Below are 15,705 nucleotides of genomic sequence, written 5' to 3'. Positions count from 1 at the left end.
CACTTGAGAATCAGCTTCTTAATAAGGTTTCTGCACACAGCCTTTAATGTACAGCCCTGTACTTAAGGACTGGGAGTCCCTCGGGCAGAGGGAGACAGGAATGGGATGGGCGCCAGACACAAGGCAGATTGAGCAATATCTGAGGGAAGTTGCTGGTGGACTGAGGCTCAGACAGTAGTCCAGGGAAGATGAAAATGAGAGACAGGAACTGACATTAATTGAACACCTACTATGAGGAACAAGGTTGAACTAGAAAGAAAAAAGGAAATACTTCAAATGATAGGCTGGGGAGAGGTCACTACAGCAGGTGACTGCTGTACCCCTTATCTTCATCATCCTTATTAGCAATCACTAAGGGCACATCGGCCATGCCCTGGGGCTGGGATGGCCATCATGGGTTCAGTCTACTCGGGGAGGTCAGACCCAATGAAATGCCTAGTCAGCTAGCTGCATATATTGTCGAAAGAGTAGGACACCAACCAGAAAGTGTCAGGGACCTGGGAAGGGACTGCAATGCCCTGCGGTGGATGAAGTTCCCAGGGAGAAATGGTAGATATGAGTGGAGAGGGACAAATTGGCATGGACAAGGGACAGCAGAGAGAACACAGGTGGCATGCTCAAGGGACTGTGACCAACAATTTATTATTCTTTTTCTATCACTTTGTATTTTGGATCCCTTTCACATACATCACCCCAGGAAATGACTCTGCTGTCCTTCACAAACCCCGCTAAACCCTGGAACAGATGGCCTTCTGTTCCAGGGAGTTCAATGGAGTTAAATGAATTCCTACTATGGGTAAATCATTGTTAAGTATTGCAGGGTATATAGAAAAGTGTAAAATATAGTCCCTGCCCTCAAAGACAAAAAGGATTTCCCTTCTGTCAAAAGGCCAGGGAAGGAGATCCCAGGATGACTCTGCAGCAGTGAAGTCTTATGTCTGACAAAAGGCAGCAGGCTCTGGGTGGCGTGGACAAGCCCGAGGAAAATTGGATTTACCATCCATCAAGATGCTCCATTTGGGGGTGGTCCAAAAGGTTATTCTGGTGACTCTGCAGTTTCCTTCTCAGAATTGGTTACCGAGCTCGAGTCAGTCTGTCCTCCACATTCTTCCCACTATATTACTCCACAAACACAGAAGCCAGTCTGCAGCCAAACACTAGTTCAGAATCAAAAGCCAAAGTCACTGTAGATGTACTTATAACTCATCCACCGCCGGGCCACTGAATAACATCCCAATCAATGAGCAGTCTCGGACTTTGCAATTAATCCTGGAGAGGAAGAGGCGTCAGGACAAGAACAAAAGAACCAAAATAAGACAGTGCATCTGTGTAACTTCTAAATTAGTCAACCGTGGGCAAAGGGAGGTTTGGAAATTTTTACTCTGCCCGAAGGTAACAAAGCAACCTTATCCTGGTCCTTTAAGCGCCAGTGAGGACTGAGTGAGAGAAAGCACAGCTGAGCATCATCTGAGATAAACGGAAATGCAATCTTACCTCGGGAATCCTCAGTCTGATGATATGGCTACTGCCATGAGGGAGCAGTCCACGGAGGAGTCTCAGGAACTTTCCAAGGTGGGTGGGCAGCGTTGCCAGTTCCATGACAAAATTGGCAGAAGCCCATCAGTCACTTCTCAAAAAGTGAGTGACAAGAATATTAAGCAATGAACTGGCTATATGGGTCAGCCAGAGGGCCTGTGAACCGAAGATTCTGAGTGGTCAGCACTCACAGAGGCGTACGTGACCTCCTGCTTCCTCAGATGACTGAAGGTCAAATATATGCTGAGAAGGAGCTCTCTGGAGCCTTGAGGTTCTGTACTCTGAATTTTTAGTTGGAAAACCTCTTTTCAAGACAAAAACATACCAGAGGACATTTGGAAGTATTTCCAAGAACAACTTCACATGCCCTGACTTTGTAATAGAGGGAGCTGGAAACCTCACTTCAAGACAGTGGAGGCAGAATCCTTGCCGCAGGCGAGTCTAGAGGAAGGGACTTGTACACTGTGGATCAAAGCGGAGACTTCACATCGACCGAGTCTCCCACTTACACCACCCTCTTATTAAAAAAAAAAAAAAGCAAAGAAACAGCCAGTACACAATCTTAAGACTCTTTATTTACAAGAAGTATCTCTGAGTCAAGCTGCTACATAATCGAGCCAGAAAATCTACCTACACTTGACAGTTCTGACCGACAGCCTTCAGTCTTGGAAGTTAAATGAAATGCTTGTTTTGATGTTGTTTTTGAACCAAGGAGCCCATAAGTCCACTTTCATGTTTAATTCAGAAAATTCCATTTCATGAAACATCAGGCTCTGAAGTGCAGAAGTGGGCACAATTCTCCTTGCATTAAAACTCCCAAGGCAAGCTAAGAGGCTACCCAGATAACCGGTGGTAATGTGCCCCCCAGGAGGACGTCACACAAGGAATCTGGGTGTTGAGAAAGTGGATGATTCACCCTAGAACTTTTTAAAGAACTTTTCGGGCAACTGAATGATGTTTTAAACATACCGGGTTGCTAAACCCGTCAGGAGAAACATCTGGATCTGAGAAAATCTGGCAAAGCTATCTGAATGAACACCAACTGTTCTCTATCCTAAATGTTAAGATTATTTTTAAAGGTTAATTTATAGATATTTGGACAACAGGGGAAAAACTGTCTGGTGGGCAGAGAGTTGGAGAAGGGAAAACAGAGCAAAGGACAGATAGGCTGTGGATATTCTATGCATCAATACACCCTTAATAACATGTCTGACCCCATCCTAGGGTTGATGGGCTGCCAAGCTGCTGCCAGGACTCCCCAGGTCACACAGTCTCAAGGTAACTCTGGAGACAAGTTCTCTCCAAAAGCTTTCAGCATTTTCATGGTCTCTCTTTTACCCATTATTAAGCCAGTTAAGAGTATTTCTGAGCATTCACGGGTTTCCCAAGATACTTCAATGAAATAGTGATATCCCTAGGTCAGCAATGGTTCTGAAGAAAGCATCTCTCATGATAGCACCGGACTGGACTGGGGAACTAAGAATTCTGCTGTATTTCCAACTCTTTCTCTGGCCTCCTGCTCACTGCTCTCTCCACTACCCACTACATCTCTTGAGTCCACAGGAGGTGGTGCTGGAAGACAGGAAATGCAGGCTAGCACCAGCCAGGCTGGTGTCTGTGGGCCACTGCAAATGACTTCAAGTGAACTACCAGCTACTCCCCACTTACTTGGCAGACGATTATCAAGCACTGCTCCTGGCCAGGCCCCATGCCCTCGATTACTTTCCAAGTTTCTCCCAACCTCAGAGATTAGGTTGGAAATCATTTTTCTCTGCTCTTTCTTAATTCCTGCAGTATGTAGGCCTACATGACTGAATGAGAGTTGGGAATATTAAAGACATTTATAAATTATAATAAAGGAGTCACATATATTAAAAATGAGAGTCTGTTATTCAAAAAGCCACAAATTATCTCATTTAGAGAAGACACTTAACAAAATATACATCTTAAAACTTCGGCAGTCAAGAATGCTTTTTATAATTGTTTCCATTTGAGAAACACAATTAAAATGGGTAAGAATTAATAGACACAACTTCACTCAGAATATGTAAAAAGCGTCCCATGTTTTTCTGATATACCTCTTTGTGGTTAGCTAACCACGCACAGGAGGAACCAAAGTCCAAACGCTGACATCCCGAAGTGGCAGCGCTCTCAGGGGGCTTCTTCCCTCGTAAGTGACAAGCGGCGGGGGGAGGAAGCCTTACCAAGATGCACACAATCCAGTTCCTTACCCAGTCTTCTAGCATCATCAACTGTCAAACCATTTGCTCCGCTTTGCAAGAGGAACTCCTTTAGAAAGTCCCAATAATTTCTGCTTATATTGTTCCACCAGCTGGTTGAAGCGAACTTCCGTCTTATTTCCTTTAGCTTTTTTCCTAGGTACCTACAAATGAAAGGAAAGGAAACATAAGATCATCAGTTTCAAGCACTAAGCATTACCTTACCCTCGGGCCAGCCAAGGGAGAAAGAGAGTTAGCTTCAGAGATCTTGTCCACCACATGAGGGACTTCCAGGGAGTGACCCCAAAATGATTGTCCATTGGTGAGAAAACAGACCAGGAATGCTTAAGAGAAGGACCCCGCTAAAACACCACTCCCACTCCAACTCCCAAATGCTCACACAGATCTCCTCAAGGATGAGTCAGCCTCGAGTCCAGATGGTCTCGCTTGCCCTTTCCTTCACCAAGGATTACAGGGCTTCAAAGAGACCTCTATAAGATGGTCTGCTGGGTCAGAGGCTTCCCAGAGACACAGATTTCTTGAGTGGGATGAGACGGCAAATGCATCTTATACCCTTAAAATAAAGGGACTAGGCAAGGAAAAAAGAAAATCTGACCTCAAATGATCGAGAACGCATGACCACCACTTTCTACTAAAAAGAGCCAGGGCCCCTTGGAAGCTAATGCCAGGACTGACAAAGTAACAGATACGTGGGGACATCCCACTGTGTTAGAAGCAAGGACACTACCACAGGCAAGGTTGCATCAGGACTCAGGAGTCAACCTGAAGGGGCTTCTGCTGGCCTCAGATGGGACAGAATAATGACTGCATCCGGCTGAAACATGTCAAGTACATAGAAGCTCGCAAAGTCACAACGCTACAAAAACCTTACTTTCTCAGAGAAGGCTGGTAGGGAAACAACTCATTACTCTGGGAACTGATAAAAAAAAAAAAAAAAAACTAGCAATTACCTTGCTTTTCCTACACAAATGGTATTCTGTGGTAGCCAAACAGTTGATAAGGGAAGGCTCTTTTTTCTAGACTTTTACTTAAAAAACACATAAGGATTGATAAAATTAAGAAATTACCATTCTGCAACTCGTACTGAAATACATATCTAAATAAACAGCAATCATCAATGGGTGCTAAGACTTTCAAATGGAGGGATGAAGCAGACAATCTCTAAGGCTACTGATGAATCAGAGCATCACTAAAAATGGGGCAACCAAGGGAGGAAGAATGGGGCGACGGGGCAGTTAGGGAATTTGGACTGACACGCACACGTTGCAGTATTGTTTAAAATGGATATCCAGCAAGGTCCTACCGCACTGCTCAGGGAACTCAGCTCAATGTTATGTGGCAACCTAGACCCATGTATACAATGGATACATGTATATATGGCCGAGTCCCTTTGCTGTCCGCCTAAAACTATCACAACATTGTTAATCAGCTATAATCCAATGTAAAATAAAAAGTAAAAAAAAAAAAAAAAAAAGAGGCAACCAGACACTATGCACCTCACGGTACAATACAACAGAAAGCACACAGCACCACCTATGAAATACTCTCACCAAGAAAACTGGACCTAAATCTAATCAAGGCTCTGGACCTAAAGTCCAGTTTGTAAGCAACATGGGGTACTACAGGAACAAGTTAAATGACAGCAACAAGGAAGAAAGCCGCTAAATTCAAAAGGTAATATATTCTAAAAGGCCAAGGACCTGGCTGATCCAGCTAATTAATAGCATGGAAAAAAGGGTGTAGTAAGGAAGACTGGATATTATAGGGGAAAAAAGATTTAAGAGATTTAAAAACCAAATACAGGGAATTCCCTGGTGGTCCAGTGGTTAGGACTCAACACTTTCACTGCTGAGGCACTGCTTCAATCCCCGGTCAAGGAAGTAACCCGGCTTTTTGTTTGGAACCCGATTTATACAAACCAACTTAAAAATATGTATTTTTGAGGTAACTGGGAATGTTTTAATATGGGCCACACATTAGCTAGTAAGGGTTTCTTATTAATTTCATTAGATGTGATGATCGCATAACATGTGTCTGTGTCTATGTGTGTTTAAAGTGAAAGCAAGTGTTAGTCGCTCAGTCGTGTCTCAATCTTTGTGACCCCACAGACTACAGCCTGCCAGGTTTCTGCTGTCCGTGGACTTCTCCAGGCAACAATACTGGAGTGGGTACCCATTCCCTTCTCCAGGGGGATCTTCCCAACCCAGGGTTCAAACCCAGGTCTCCCACCCTGCAGGCAGATTCTTTACCCTATGAGCCACCATATGTGTGTAAGGCCTGATCAGCTGGAGATAAATCCTGAGATATGTTTCTACATGGGGTACATCTACAAGTGAGGTAGAGTTCACTGTAATATACTCACAGGATGGGGTGGGGGTGGGTAGGTAAAACAAGATAATTGTTGAAGCACAGTAACAAAATCATGGGGTCCACTGTATTCTTCTCCCTACTTTTAGGACTATGTACCTCCACATCTGCAGCCCTGTACATAACCGCAATCTAGAAGAAGTCTTTTCCTTTGCTTAACTAATCAAGGCTCAAATGGCTGCCAACCCTGGCAGACCTGTGCCATACCAAAGCCTCAGGGCCTACAGAACTTACCTGCTTGGAAGATAATTTCTGCTTCTCTTGCTTCTGGTGGTTTGTCTGGGGCTTTGGCTTCTTGGGAGGGAGAGGCTTCATTTTGCCTTTGTCCCGCAACCTGAAACAACATGGTCAAGTGTCACCCTGAGTTCTTCCTCTAATTGGCACTCCTGAGGTTTTCTCAGCCCAAAAGATAAAAGGCCTTTTCTTACACTGGCTCTTTCTAAGCCCCTGAGAAATCAAGGGATACTGCAACAGAATGTCCTAGGGCTCAACATTTGTATACTTGTCTTTTGCTTTGGTTTAAAAACCTCAAGGGACTTTTAAAAACCATTGTTTACTTAACAAAAATTTCGTAAAGATTGATTTTTGTTGACAGCATTAATCTGTTGTTCTAGATAGAAACCTCAAGTAGGTGGGCCTCAGAGACAGCCATCAAGACAAGAGGAAGCGCTTCAGAGGAGGAGAAAAGCAGCATGAGAGCCCACCCTGGAAGGCCCCTCTGAGGGGCCCAAGGCCAGTCCTGTTCTGGCCTCCATTTGGTGCAAGAGTGACTCTGCCGGCATAGAGATACTGCATGCGGGACTGGAGCAACCAGCATCCCTTTCATCCACACAAAAGCCCCAAAGAGGAAAAATGGCAAAGTAAGACAAACCCTCTGAGAAGCCATCCCACATCTCACCTAATTTTGGGGCCTCGGTGTGAAGGGAGCGCCAGGACCTTTCTTCTCTTCTTCCCATCAGGCAGCTCCACGTGCTCCACTTCGGCCTTGGTCTGGAACCCTGCCCACGAGACAGAGTCTGCTGTCCCCTTCTGCTGCACGGAGGCCTGGCTTTGTTCCTGCATGTGGTTCTGAGCTGCCTTCTGTTGCTGCTTTTTCCCAGGTTCTGGTGGTACCTGCTGGGGCTCACCAGTTCCAGGCTTGGATTTCACTTTTTGCTGCAGAAGACGAGAGAATGCTACTTGGTTACTAGGTGAGATTTATTTGCTGGAAACACGCAGCAGAAGAGGACTAAGTTTGGTGAGAGAAGGGGAATTCTTCCCCCAAATAGTTAGAGACTTTAAGAAAATGAACACAAGCAGTTCACAGGTCCTGACATCGTAACAGAGGGTTACTGGGTAGGAGACACAAAACAACCATTTTCCTTTTCCCATGCAGAAACGAGGAGAAAGTGTAGGTACGCCCCAAACTCAAAAGCCAGCAGAAAACAAACAAGAAAGGGCCAGCAGCATGGAGCACAGGTGTAATGGGAATGAGAAGAAATACCTGAAGTAATGAGAGTTGAAGATTTTCAAACTTCAACAGACATTAAACCACAGACTCAGAAAGCTCAGACAAACACTAAACAGGATTAAAAAAAAAAAAGTACATCTAGGCGTATCATATCAAATTGTAAGAAATCAAAGAGAAAAATCTTTCCCCAAAGGTAGGGAAAATTCATTACCCACAGAGGAACAAAGTTAAGATTACACTGGATTTCCCTTCAGAAACCATGTAAGCAAGAAGAAAACAGAATAAAGTGTTTAAAAGTATGTGTGTGTGGCAGAGGAATCACCAACCTAGAGTTCTGTATCCATGTAATTATCCTTCAAAAGTGAAGGAAAAACAAAACTTTACCAGACAAACAAAAATTAAAGAAATATGGGGATTCCCTGGGGCCCAGGAGTTAGAACTTGGTGCTCTCACAGCCAGGGCCCTAGGTTTGATCCTTGGTCAGGGAACTAGTATCCTGCAAGCCGCTCGGTGAGGCACCTACCCACCTCCAAAATAAAATTAAGGAAATTTATCACTGGTAGACCTTCATTGCAAGAAATACTAAATGAATTTACTAAGAAAGGTAAAACAACAGGTTAGAAACTCAAATCCACATTAAAAAAAAAGGAAGAACCTTAGAGAAAAAAATAAATGAAATGAAGATAAGGAAAAGACATGAGGAGGAGGACATAAAGTATGTTACATATTTATTTTGCACAAGTGGGGGAAGACAAAGAAGATTCATGTGAAATCAATGCAGTAATAATAATGTTATTCTGTCCTTTTCACCTCAGAAATCTAAACAGGCATAGTGGGAGAACAAAGATCTATTTTATGCCTCTTATGTGCCAGTCTCTAAGTGGTAAGGGTGCAGATGAAAGAATGAAGTGTCTACCTTTTAGAACTCACAGCCCAGTGGAGAAAAGAGATATAAACCAAGTAAAAAACTGAAAAAGAGCCTAAGGACATTCATGAAAGCACAAGCAATAAAGTCTCTTCTCTTCTGAGAGAGGTGGGGAAAAGTCACTTGGGGAATATGAGCATGGAAATTGAGAAGGATCCCTGAGTCACGGGAAAGGGGCACTTTTACACAGAAAGACGGGTATGTACGTAAGTGTAGATAACAAATAAGGCCACCTGAATTTTTTTTTTAAGCCAGAAGCTACAGAATCACCTCTGATTGAGGCAGTAAATAATTCTATAACTACAATAACAAAGCTGTCTTAAATAATAAGCAGAACCCAGATTTTTCCAATCTAGGGTCATGGTATGCATCACTGAAACTCCTCTTCTATGGGTCATGCTCATGATATACACCATAAAGACCCAGAACACAGCAAATGTTTGGTATATATCCAAGTCAAGGTATACTATCGATGAGATCTGTAAGAGTTATGGTATCAAGAATAATCTGGTCTTCTATGTCCTGTGGCATGATGGATGAGAGAATGAGTACTGACTGTGTACTGACCGTGTAGCTTGTGAGACAACTTACACATGTTAACACAGATGATATTAAACCTATTTTTATAAACTAGAAGCTGAAGCTGAAAGGGGTAGTAACTTGCCAAGGAACTCAGAAAGGGGCAGAGCCTGAGTTTGAACATGAGTCTTCCTGTTCCCAGAGTTCCTCTACACTACACTAGATTAGAAACAGTACTAAAACTACCAGGAATCACTCCTCTGGAGCGTACAAGATGAAAAGAGAATTACAGAAGAGATAGCTGAAATCTACAGGTAACGGACAACTTAACCTTGGTTATTAATTCTGACATGTACCATCACCAAACACTGCAGTACAAGCACTGCTGACTGCCAACAGCATTGGGCTGCTTCTCCTCTCCCTTTCCTTCTGTGGAGCTACCACCAGCCAGGCCAGTGGAGGAGAGACGGCCTGCAGAGTTCTAGGAAACTAAGAGGAAAGCGTAACCAAGAACCTAGCAAGGCAGAGCCCTAATTTAAGGGAACAGAACCACAAATGAACAAAACAGGAGCTTAAATATGGTCTGAAAAAAAATTGAACTGTATGCTTAAAATAGTAGAGTTTATGTGATGCATATATTACCACAACTAAAAAATAAAGAGAAAAGAAAAAAATTTCAATTCTGTACCTGGCTGCGCTGGATCCTCAGTTCCTTGACTTTAAGTTTCCTTCGATCTTCCAAAGAGAATTCCACTATTGGTCTCTGCAGCAGCAGGAGACAGATTGTCATTCATTTGATTTCTTAATCTCAGCATGCAATGGAGCTGAGATGCTCGCCACCCCTGCCCCCACTACCCTCTTGCTTGCAAGTCAGAGGGTGCTGCTCACTTCCCTCTACTTAAAGGCAAGGGGCCAGTTCTGCAAGCAGACTACCCAATTTAGAGTTCCCTCCAATCATCCCGTCACCTGAGTCACCGCTCACTTCTCCAAGGCCTTGCCACTCTTATCCATCACACAAGTGTCAGAGGGCTTCCCATAAATGGCCCCCGGAGGACAGGCCCCCCGCCACAGGACAAGGCTCACCTTCTGAGGCCCGAAGATCTCCGGATTGTTGTTGATGTGGCGCAGGGCCGCCAGGGCATGCTCGTGCTCCTGGAACTCTGCAAAGGCGTAGCCCAAGGACTGACCCTTAATTTTCCCATAAGCTCCTTTCAGGTCTCGCATCACCCGACACTACCAGTAGAGTGAGGAAAAGAATCAGTAGTTAGAGGATTTATTTTTAATTTATTTATTTTAATTAGAGACTAATTACTTTACAATATTGTAGTAGTTTTTGCCATACATTGACATGAATCAGCCATAGTTAGAGGATAAAGACCCTTAACAGCTTCAACAAGAAATTAGGTTATTGAAACAGTCTTCATCTATATCACCATCACAAGAGTTTTACTGGAGTTAACACTTATGAATGTCTGTTTTATTAGAATATACCTGAGAGCACAGAACACATTAAATAGGTATTTTCTTGCTTTCTAAGGGTTTACAAACATCCACACAGACCTCCAAATAAGCATGCAGATAAACTTCCCAAGAAGAATTTTAATGGCTAACTGCTGATGTGACAGCACATACAAGCTGAGAGGTATGTGGTACTTGGGGTGGTATAAATCAGCACCAGGACTGAAGTGCTGTCTGCAGGTCTCCTCACTGAAGAAATCACTCAGAAGAAATATTACTGAAGAAGGGAAGGATGAAGGCCTGATGGCTTTAGATAAGAAAGTTCTGGCATGAGGAAGATCCTGACCAACAAATAGCCTCAGAAATACAGGAAGGAGCTTCAGCTGTATTTGCTCAGAGCTCAGATCTTCTCTTGAATGATTTTTTCCTAAAACTTTAAGCTGTACCAGGCATCTTGGGGCACCGAGGAATGGCAGGGTATTTTGGGAAAACTGATCATTTACATGGTTTCACTCCCAGGAAGCTGTGTTTGTCGGGTAATGGAGAAGTCTAGGTATCAGGGACATGTGGATGCCACATTTGGTATATGCCCAGTATCTACTCTGTGCCTAGAACGGTGCCATGTACTGCAGGGAAATCAAGAAAAGCATATAGGCAGCCGGACACGCTGCACAGCCCTCCAGTCTCCTCAGCTGCTGCCCCCAGGCCTGGCCCAGGGACTCGCCTCGATGCAGCATGGCACAGCACCCTCGACTTCATGCTCAAGAGCCAAAGTGAGACCACTGGATGGTGAGACCGTTCCAAAGGCCTCTAGTCCATTTTCTGGGAGCAGGTGATGATGGAGTCAGTGCACACCTGGTGGGACCATGGCTATTTAGCAACCTACATAAAAATGGCAGCTTTTGCCAATTTGAGAATTTACTCGCCTGGATCCAGATTTATTCTGGACCTTCAGAGTTAACGACTGTGATGCCCAAGGCAGAGAAGCTGACAGTTTTTTGAACACAGTAGAAGAATGAAAGGACTGAGTCAGGACGGTACTGAGCAGGTGAAGTGATTACCACCCATGGCCAGAGGAGGGGCCATCAAGAGATACTGTCCCACTGCGGATGGCAGACTGGTTGGGCACAGCATCGATGAAGTGGTATGTGATGAAGACTCACCTTAGCAAAACATTAAAATTGTACACTCAAAACAATGTGGAAATATTCTCATCCTCAGTGGGGATGTTACTAAATACTCCATCCCTCGGCACTACTGGTGGGTTGTTTTTATTTTTGAGTTGAACATTTACATTATATTCACCTGTGGCTGGAGAGGGCAATGGCACCCCACTCCAGTACTCTCGCCTGGAAAATCCCATGGATGGAGGAGCCTGGTGGTCTACAGTCCATGGGGTCGCTAAGAGTCGGACACGACTGAGCGACTTCACTTTCACTTTTCACTTTCATGCATTGGAGAAGGAAATGGCAACCCACTCCAGTATTCTTGCCTGGAGAATCCCAGGGATGGGGGAGCCTGGTGGGCTGCCATCTATGGGGTCACACAGAGTCGGACACGACTGAAGCGACTTAGCAGCAGTAGCAGCAACCTGTGGCTAGTCTGGCATGCTTTATAACAGAGCCATAGAAACTGTGTCTTGATACTCTTTTTTTCCTTAGTTTTCTTAGTGATTAAGAAATTTGGATTGTATTTCAAAAGAAAATATAACTGATTTTTTGGCTTTTTAAAAGTTTTTATTGAAGTATAAGTGATTTACAATGTTGTTAACTTTCAGTGTATAGTAAAATGATTCAGGTATTCGTTTAAAAAAAGAAAAGCATAAAATGAGGCTCTTATCTTCAAAAAGCTTACTATCTTAGCTGAACACTATACTTACACATACGAAAGATTTAAAGAGAAAATTCAATATAATGCAAATACTATAAAACACACATACATGTCTCTAAGCGATGACAGGTGTTAGATATACAGACTCTTACTAAGTACCACAGATGCTGATGAGAAATTACATAACTGACTCCCATGACAGTAACTCTTTGAATGGTTTTACTAACAGTGGTGTCAGCTATGCTCACATTCTCTCCTATAATTCCCTGAATAGCAATATCATACATTTTGAAGAGGATTTCCAGGAGTAGGAAAATAGTTTATGGTGATGAATCAGAGCAAAGTAGATTCATAATACTGGCTATGCTGCTTATTCAATAAACACTGATCAAGAGATGACTATGTGCCAGTTTCTATGCCAACAACTGGGAACAATGAGATGACACCTGCTCTCAAAGAGCTCAGTGTGGCTGGGAGAAATGACTGATGAATAATTACAGGACAGTGTAGCAATAAATCCCACAGCAGGCATGTGGGGGCACCGTGGGGGCAGGACAGCGGTTCCTGTAGTCACACAGAGCCTGACTAAGTCTTGGTGTGAGCTCAGAGTTTGTCTAACACAACTGCTGAAGACCTGAGTGACTCCCTGTGCCCACCACAGGGCACTGAGAACTTACTATAGTGCAAGAGCCTAAATGGTAGTGAAATGCTCCTCTAAGGAGCAGAGGACATAGATTATTTTCTCTGCAAGAAAACTAGCATTACAGCACCTGGTATAATGCTGAGAATGCAGCAGGTATCCAATAAATGCTTGCTAAATTAAGTCATGAGCGCAGATACTTCTGCACATTCTGCTGCAACTGGTCAGATGTGAAAAGCAGTTCTTAGAAGGGAAAAAAAGTTTTTTAAACCTCCCCAAACCATGAAAATCACCAAACACAGTCTTGTCTGCTGACAATGAGCCCAAGAGAAAATCTGTCAATCTACTAGCACCATGGGCACGAGTGCTCAGTCGCATCAGTTATGTCCGACTCTTTGTGACCCCATGGACTGTAGCCCGCCGAGCTCCTCGGCCCATGAGATTTCCCAGGCAAGAATACTAGAGTGGGTTGCCATTTCCTCCTCCAAGGGATCTTCCTGATCCAGGGATCGAACCTGTGTCTCCTATGTCTCCTGCAATGCAGGTGGATTCTTTACTGCTGAAGCCACCAGCGAAACCCACTAGCACCACAGCCTGAACTAAACATGTGCTCTGACCCAGGATGAGCGGTGAAGCCCCGAGTGGGCAGGGCCAACTCTCACCTCTTTGATGCGCACCGCCTTCTCCCCTCTGGTGGAATTCAGCAGCAGCTTTCTGAGCTGTTTGTCATCCACAGCCTTTGGGAGATTGTGCAGGCACAGCCTGGTCCGGGAGACAAAGATATTTTGGTCCTTGAGTTTCTGATGCTTCAGCAGCTCGAACTGAAAGAACAACAAATTGTTAACAGTACAATCTACTCTTTAAAGATACAGGCACATAATTCTCCAACAGGAAAAGAACCATGACCCCAATCCAGTAACCACACATCTAGAAAAAATAATAGAAATCACCCACGCTGCAGCCTTTTGATGATGCCCAGCACACAGAGAAAGAAAGGTTCGAGGAGGCAAGAGCGGGGGTGGGTGATAAGATCATGGGCTCTGGAGTCAGGCTGAATTCGAGACATTACATAACACTTTTTAAGCCTCAATAATTTCACCTACAGGGTAGAACTGCAGATCAAAATATAATACCGATTTTTCAGTACTGATGTGAGGCTGAAATAAGGTAATATGCATAAAACCCCAAGCTCAAATCTGGCCCAAAGCAAATAATAAATAATACTGTAGTTAACATCTGTGCCAAGTCCTTACCTATCCACCAACTCAAACTGATTATTTAGTCCTTCCAAAAGGAAATGGATTTACTTAAAGGATACGCGACAGAATACTGTCTTGTCTCAACTCTGCCACCTTGAGGCAAAAAAACATCAATAGAAACAAATATCCAGAGCCTGACCTATGTTGCACAAAGCACTGGCCCCAGGACAATCTATCTCTAAAGTGAAAGGGTGACCTTCTTCTCCTGACTTGTTTCTTAAGAGCAGCTCAGCAGAAATAAGTTTTACGTTAAACTTTTATCAAGTTTCATTTTTGCCACTTCTTATTTGGTAAAGGTACTATTACAGCAACTCACAAAATAAATACCCTGGAAACAAATATGAAAAGCGCTATCTGAAGGGTTATCATGCTTAAATTCAACAGTGCTATTTTTCTCCCAGGAAAAGCTGTGTCTGCTGTTTAATTATAATGCATATAATCTAGTGAGCCTTTTGCTAGGAAAATTCACTTTAAGGAGAATTAAATGTGTCACTATTGCACTATGATCAGAAAAGGGCATCCAATGCCCCCCACATACCATAATCTCTAGATGCTCACTACCGAAAACCGTCGAGGACACCAGTCTAGAGCCTGCACGGAAAAGAAATGCTGCCTCCGGGCTCACTACATTCTCATCTCTGTCAGTCATCTTTTGCACTTTCAGGTTCCAGAGCTAATTCTATTAATGATCATGCATCTTTACCATTCTAGGCTGGCTTAGCTTTGTGAAAGTAAACTATACGGGCAAAAGTAAAAATTATTGGAACAAAGATTGCTAAGCAGCAAAGGAACTCAACAGTACCAGTTATCACTAGAAATCCCATAATATGGGGTTTTCCTAAAATGATTTCATAATCTGGAAATACCCTCCCTCCAACAAAATACATCTTATCTCTCCCTTCCAAGACCCACATCCGCACTTCCCTCCCTATTTAGCCCACACTGACCTTCCTTTCTCATGTTACTCTGCATTTATACTGACACCTAATTATATACAGCCCGAGCCTTTAAGTGTCTACTTCATGATCTAGAAGCATACTATCTGGGAAACACATACTGTTGAGCATTCCAAAAACAAAGAATAAGACCCAGTACATAATGTTGACATGGTATTATGTGTAATGTTGGGTTAGTGGCTGTTCCACCTGTACACCTGTTTTCTAACAATAGTGTAAGTAGCACCTGTGACCGAGACTTGCTTGGCTCTTTGATGAGCACCTTCAGCATTATTATTTATCGATTTAAATTGAGTCCTGCAGAACCTGAAACTGGTGCCTAATCTACTCACTCGTTCTCTCTTGGCCATATCAGCAGCGCTCACACCCTCTGCAGCCTTCGTCCCAGCACGAATCACTGCAGAAAGAGGGAAAAAGGCCAAGACATCAGCAAGGGAATTTTCACTGAGCAATAAGAGGAATGTGATGTGAATGATGCAAGCTCTCTCTAGAGGGCCCAGAGGACTATGCTGGCCAGGACACAGT

At 43.6% G+C, this 15,705-nt stretch overlaps 1 protein-coding gene across 2 annotated transcripts in view; it reads right to left on the bottom strand.

Annotated features, from left to right (window-relative positions):
- Positions 1 to 2,093: 2,093 nt before the first annotated feature.
- Positions 2,094 to 15,705, bottom strand: part of RBM28 (RNA binding motif protein 28) — a 32,471-nt gene continuing 18,859 nt past the window's right edge. For both annotated transcript variants that reach the window (XR_015162194.1, XM_086395774.1), the window contains exons 13-19: positions 15,513 to 15,577; positions 13,628 to 13,786; positions 10,121 to 10,270; positions 9,726 to 9,800; positions 7,042 to 7,298; positions 6,378 to 6,477; positions 2,094 to 3,919 (exon numbers count right to left, since the gene is read on the bottom strand). Coding sequence is in view for 1 of the 2 variants with exons in the window: in XM_086395774.1 (XP_086251900.1) it covers positions 3,785 to 3,919; positions 6,378 to 6,477; positions 7,042 to 7,298; positions 9,726 to 9,800; positions 10,121 to 10,270; positions 13,628 to 13,786; positions 15,513 to 15,577 (941 nt within the window). In the remaining variant the exon portion in view is untranslated. The remainder of the gene's footprint in view (positions 3,920 to 6,377; positions 6,478 to 7,041; positions 7,299 to 9,725; positions 9,801 to 10,120; positions 10,271 to 13,627; positions 13,787 to 15,512; positions 15,578 to 15,705) is intronic.

This window comes from Bos grunniens, chromosome 4, assembly GCF_055505025.1.
Source record: "Bos grunniens cultivar Pamir isolate PY7600 chromosome 4, Bosgru_T2T1.0, whole genome shotgun sequence".
NCBI lineage: Eukaryota > Metazoa > Chordata > Mammalia > Artiodactyla > Bovidae > Bos > Bos grunniens.
Note: the sequence above shows the minus strand (reverse complement) of the source record. Positions and strands in the feature narration are given on the sequence as shown.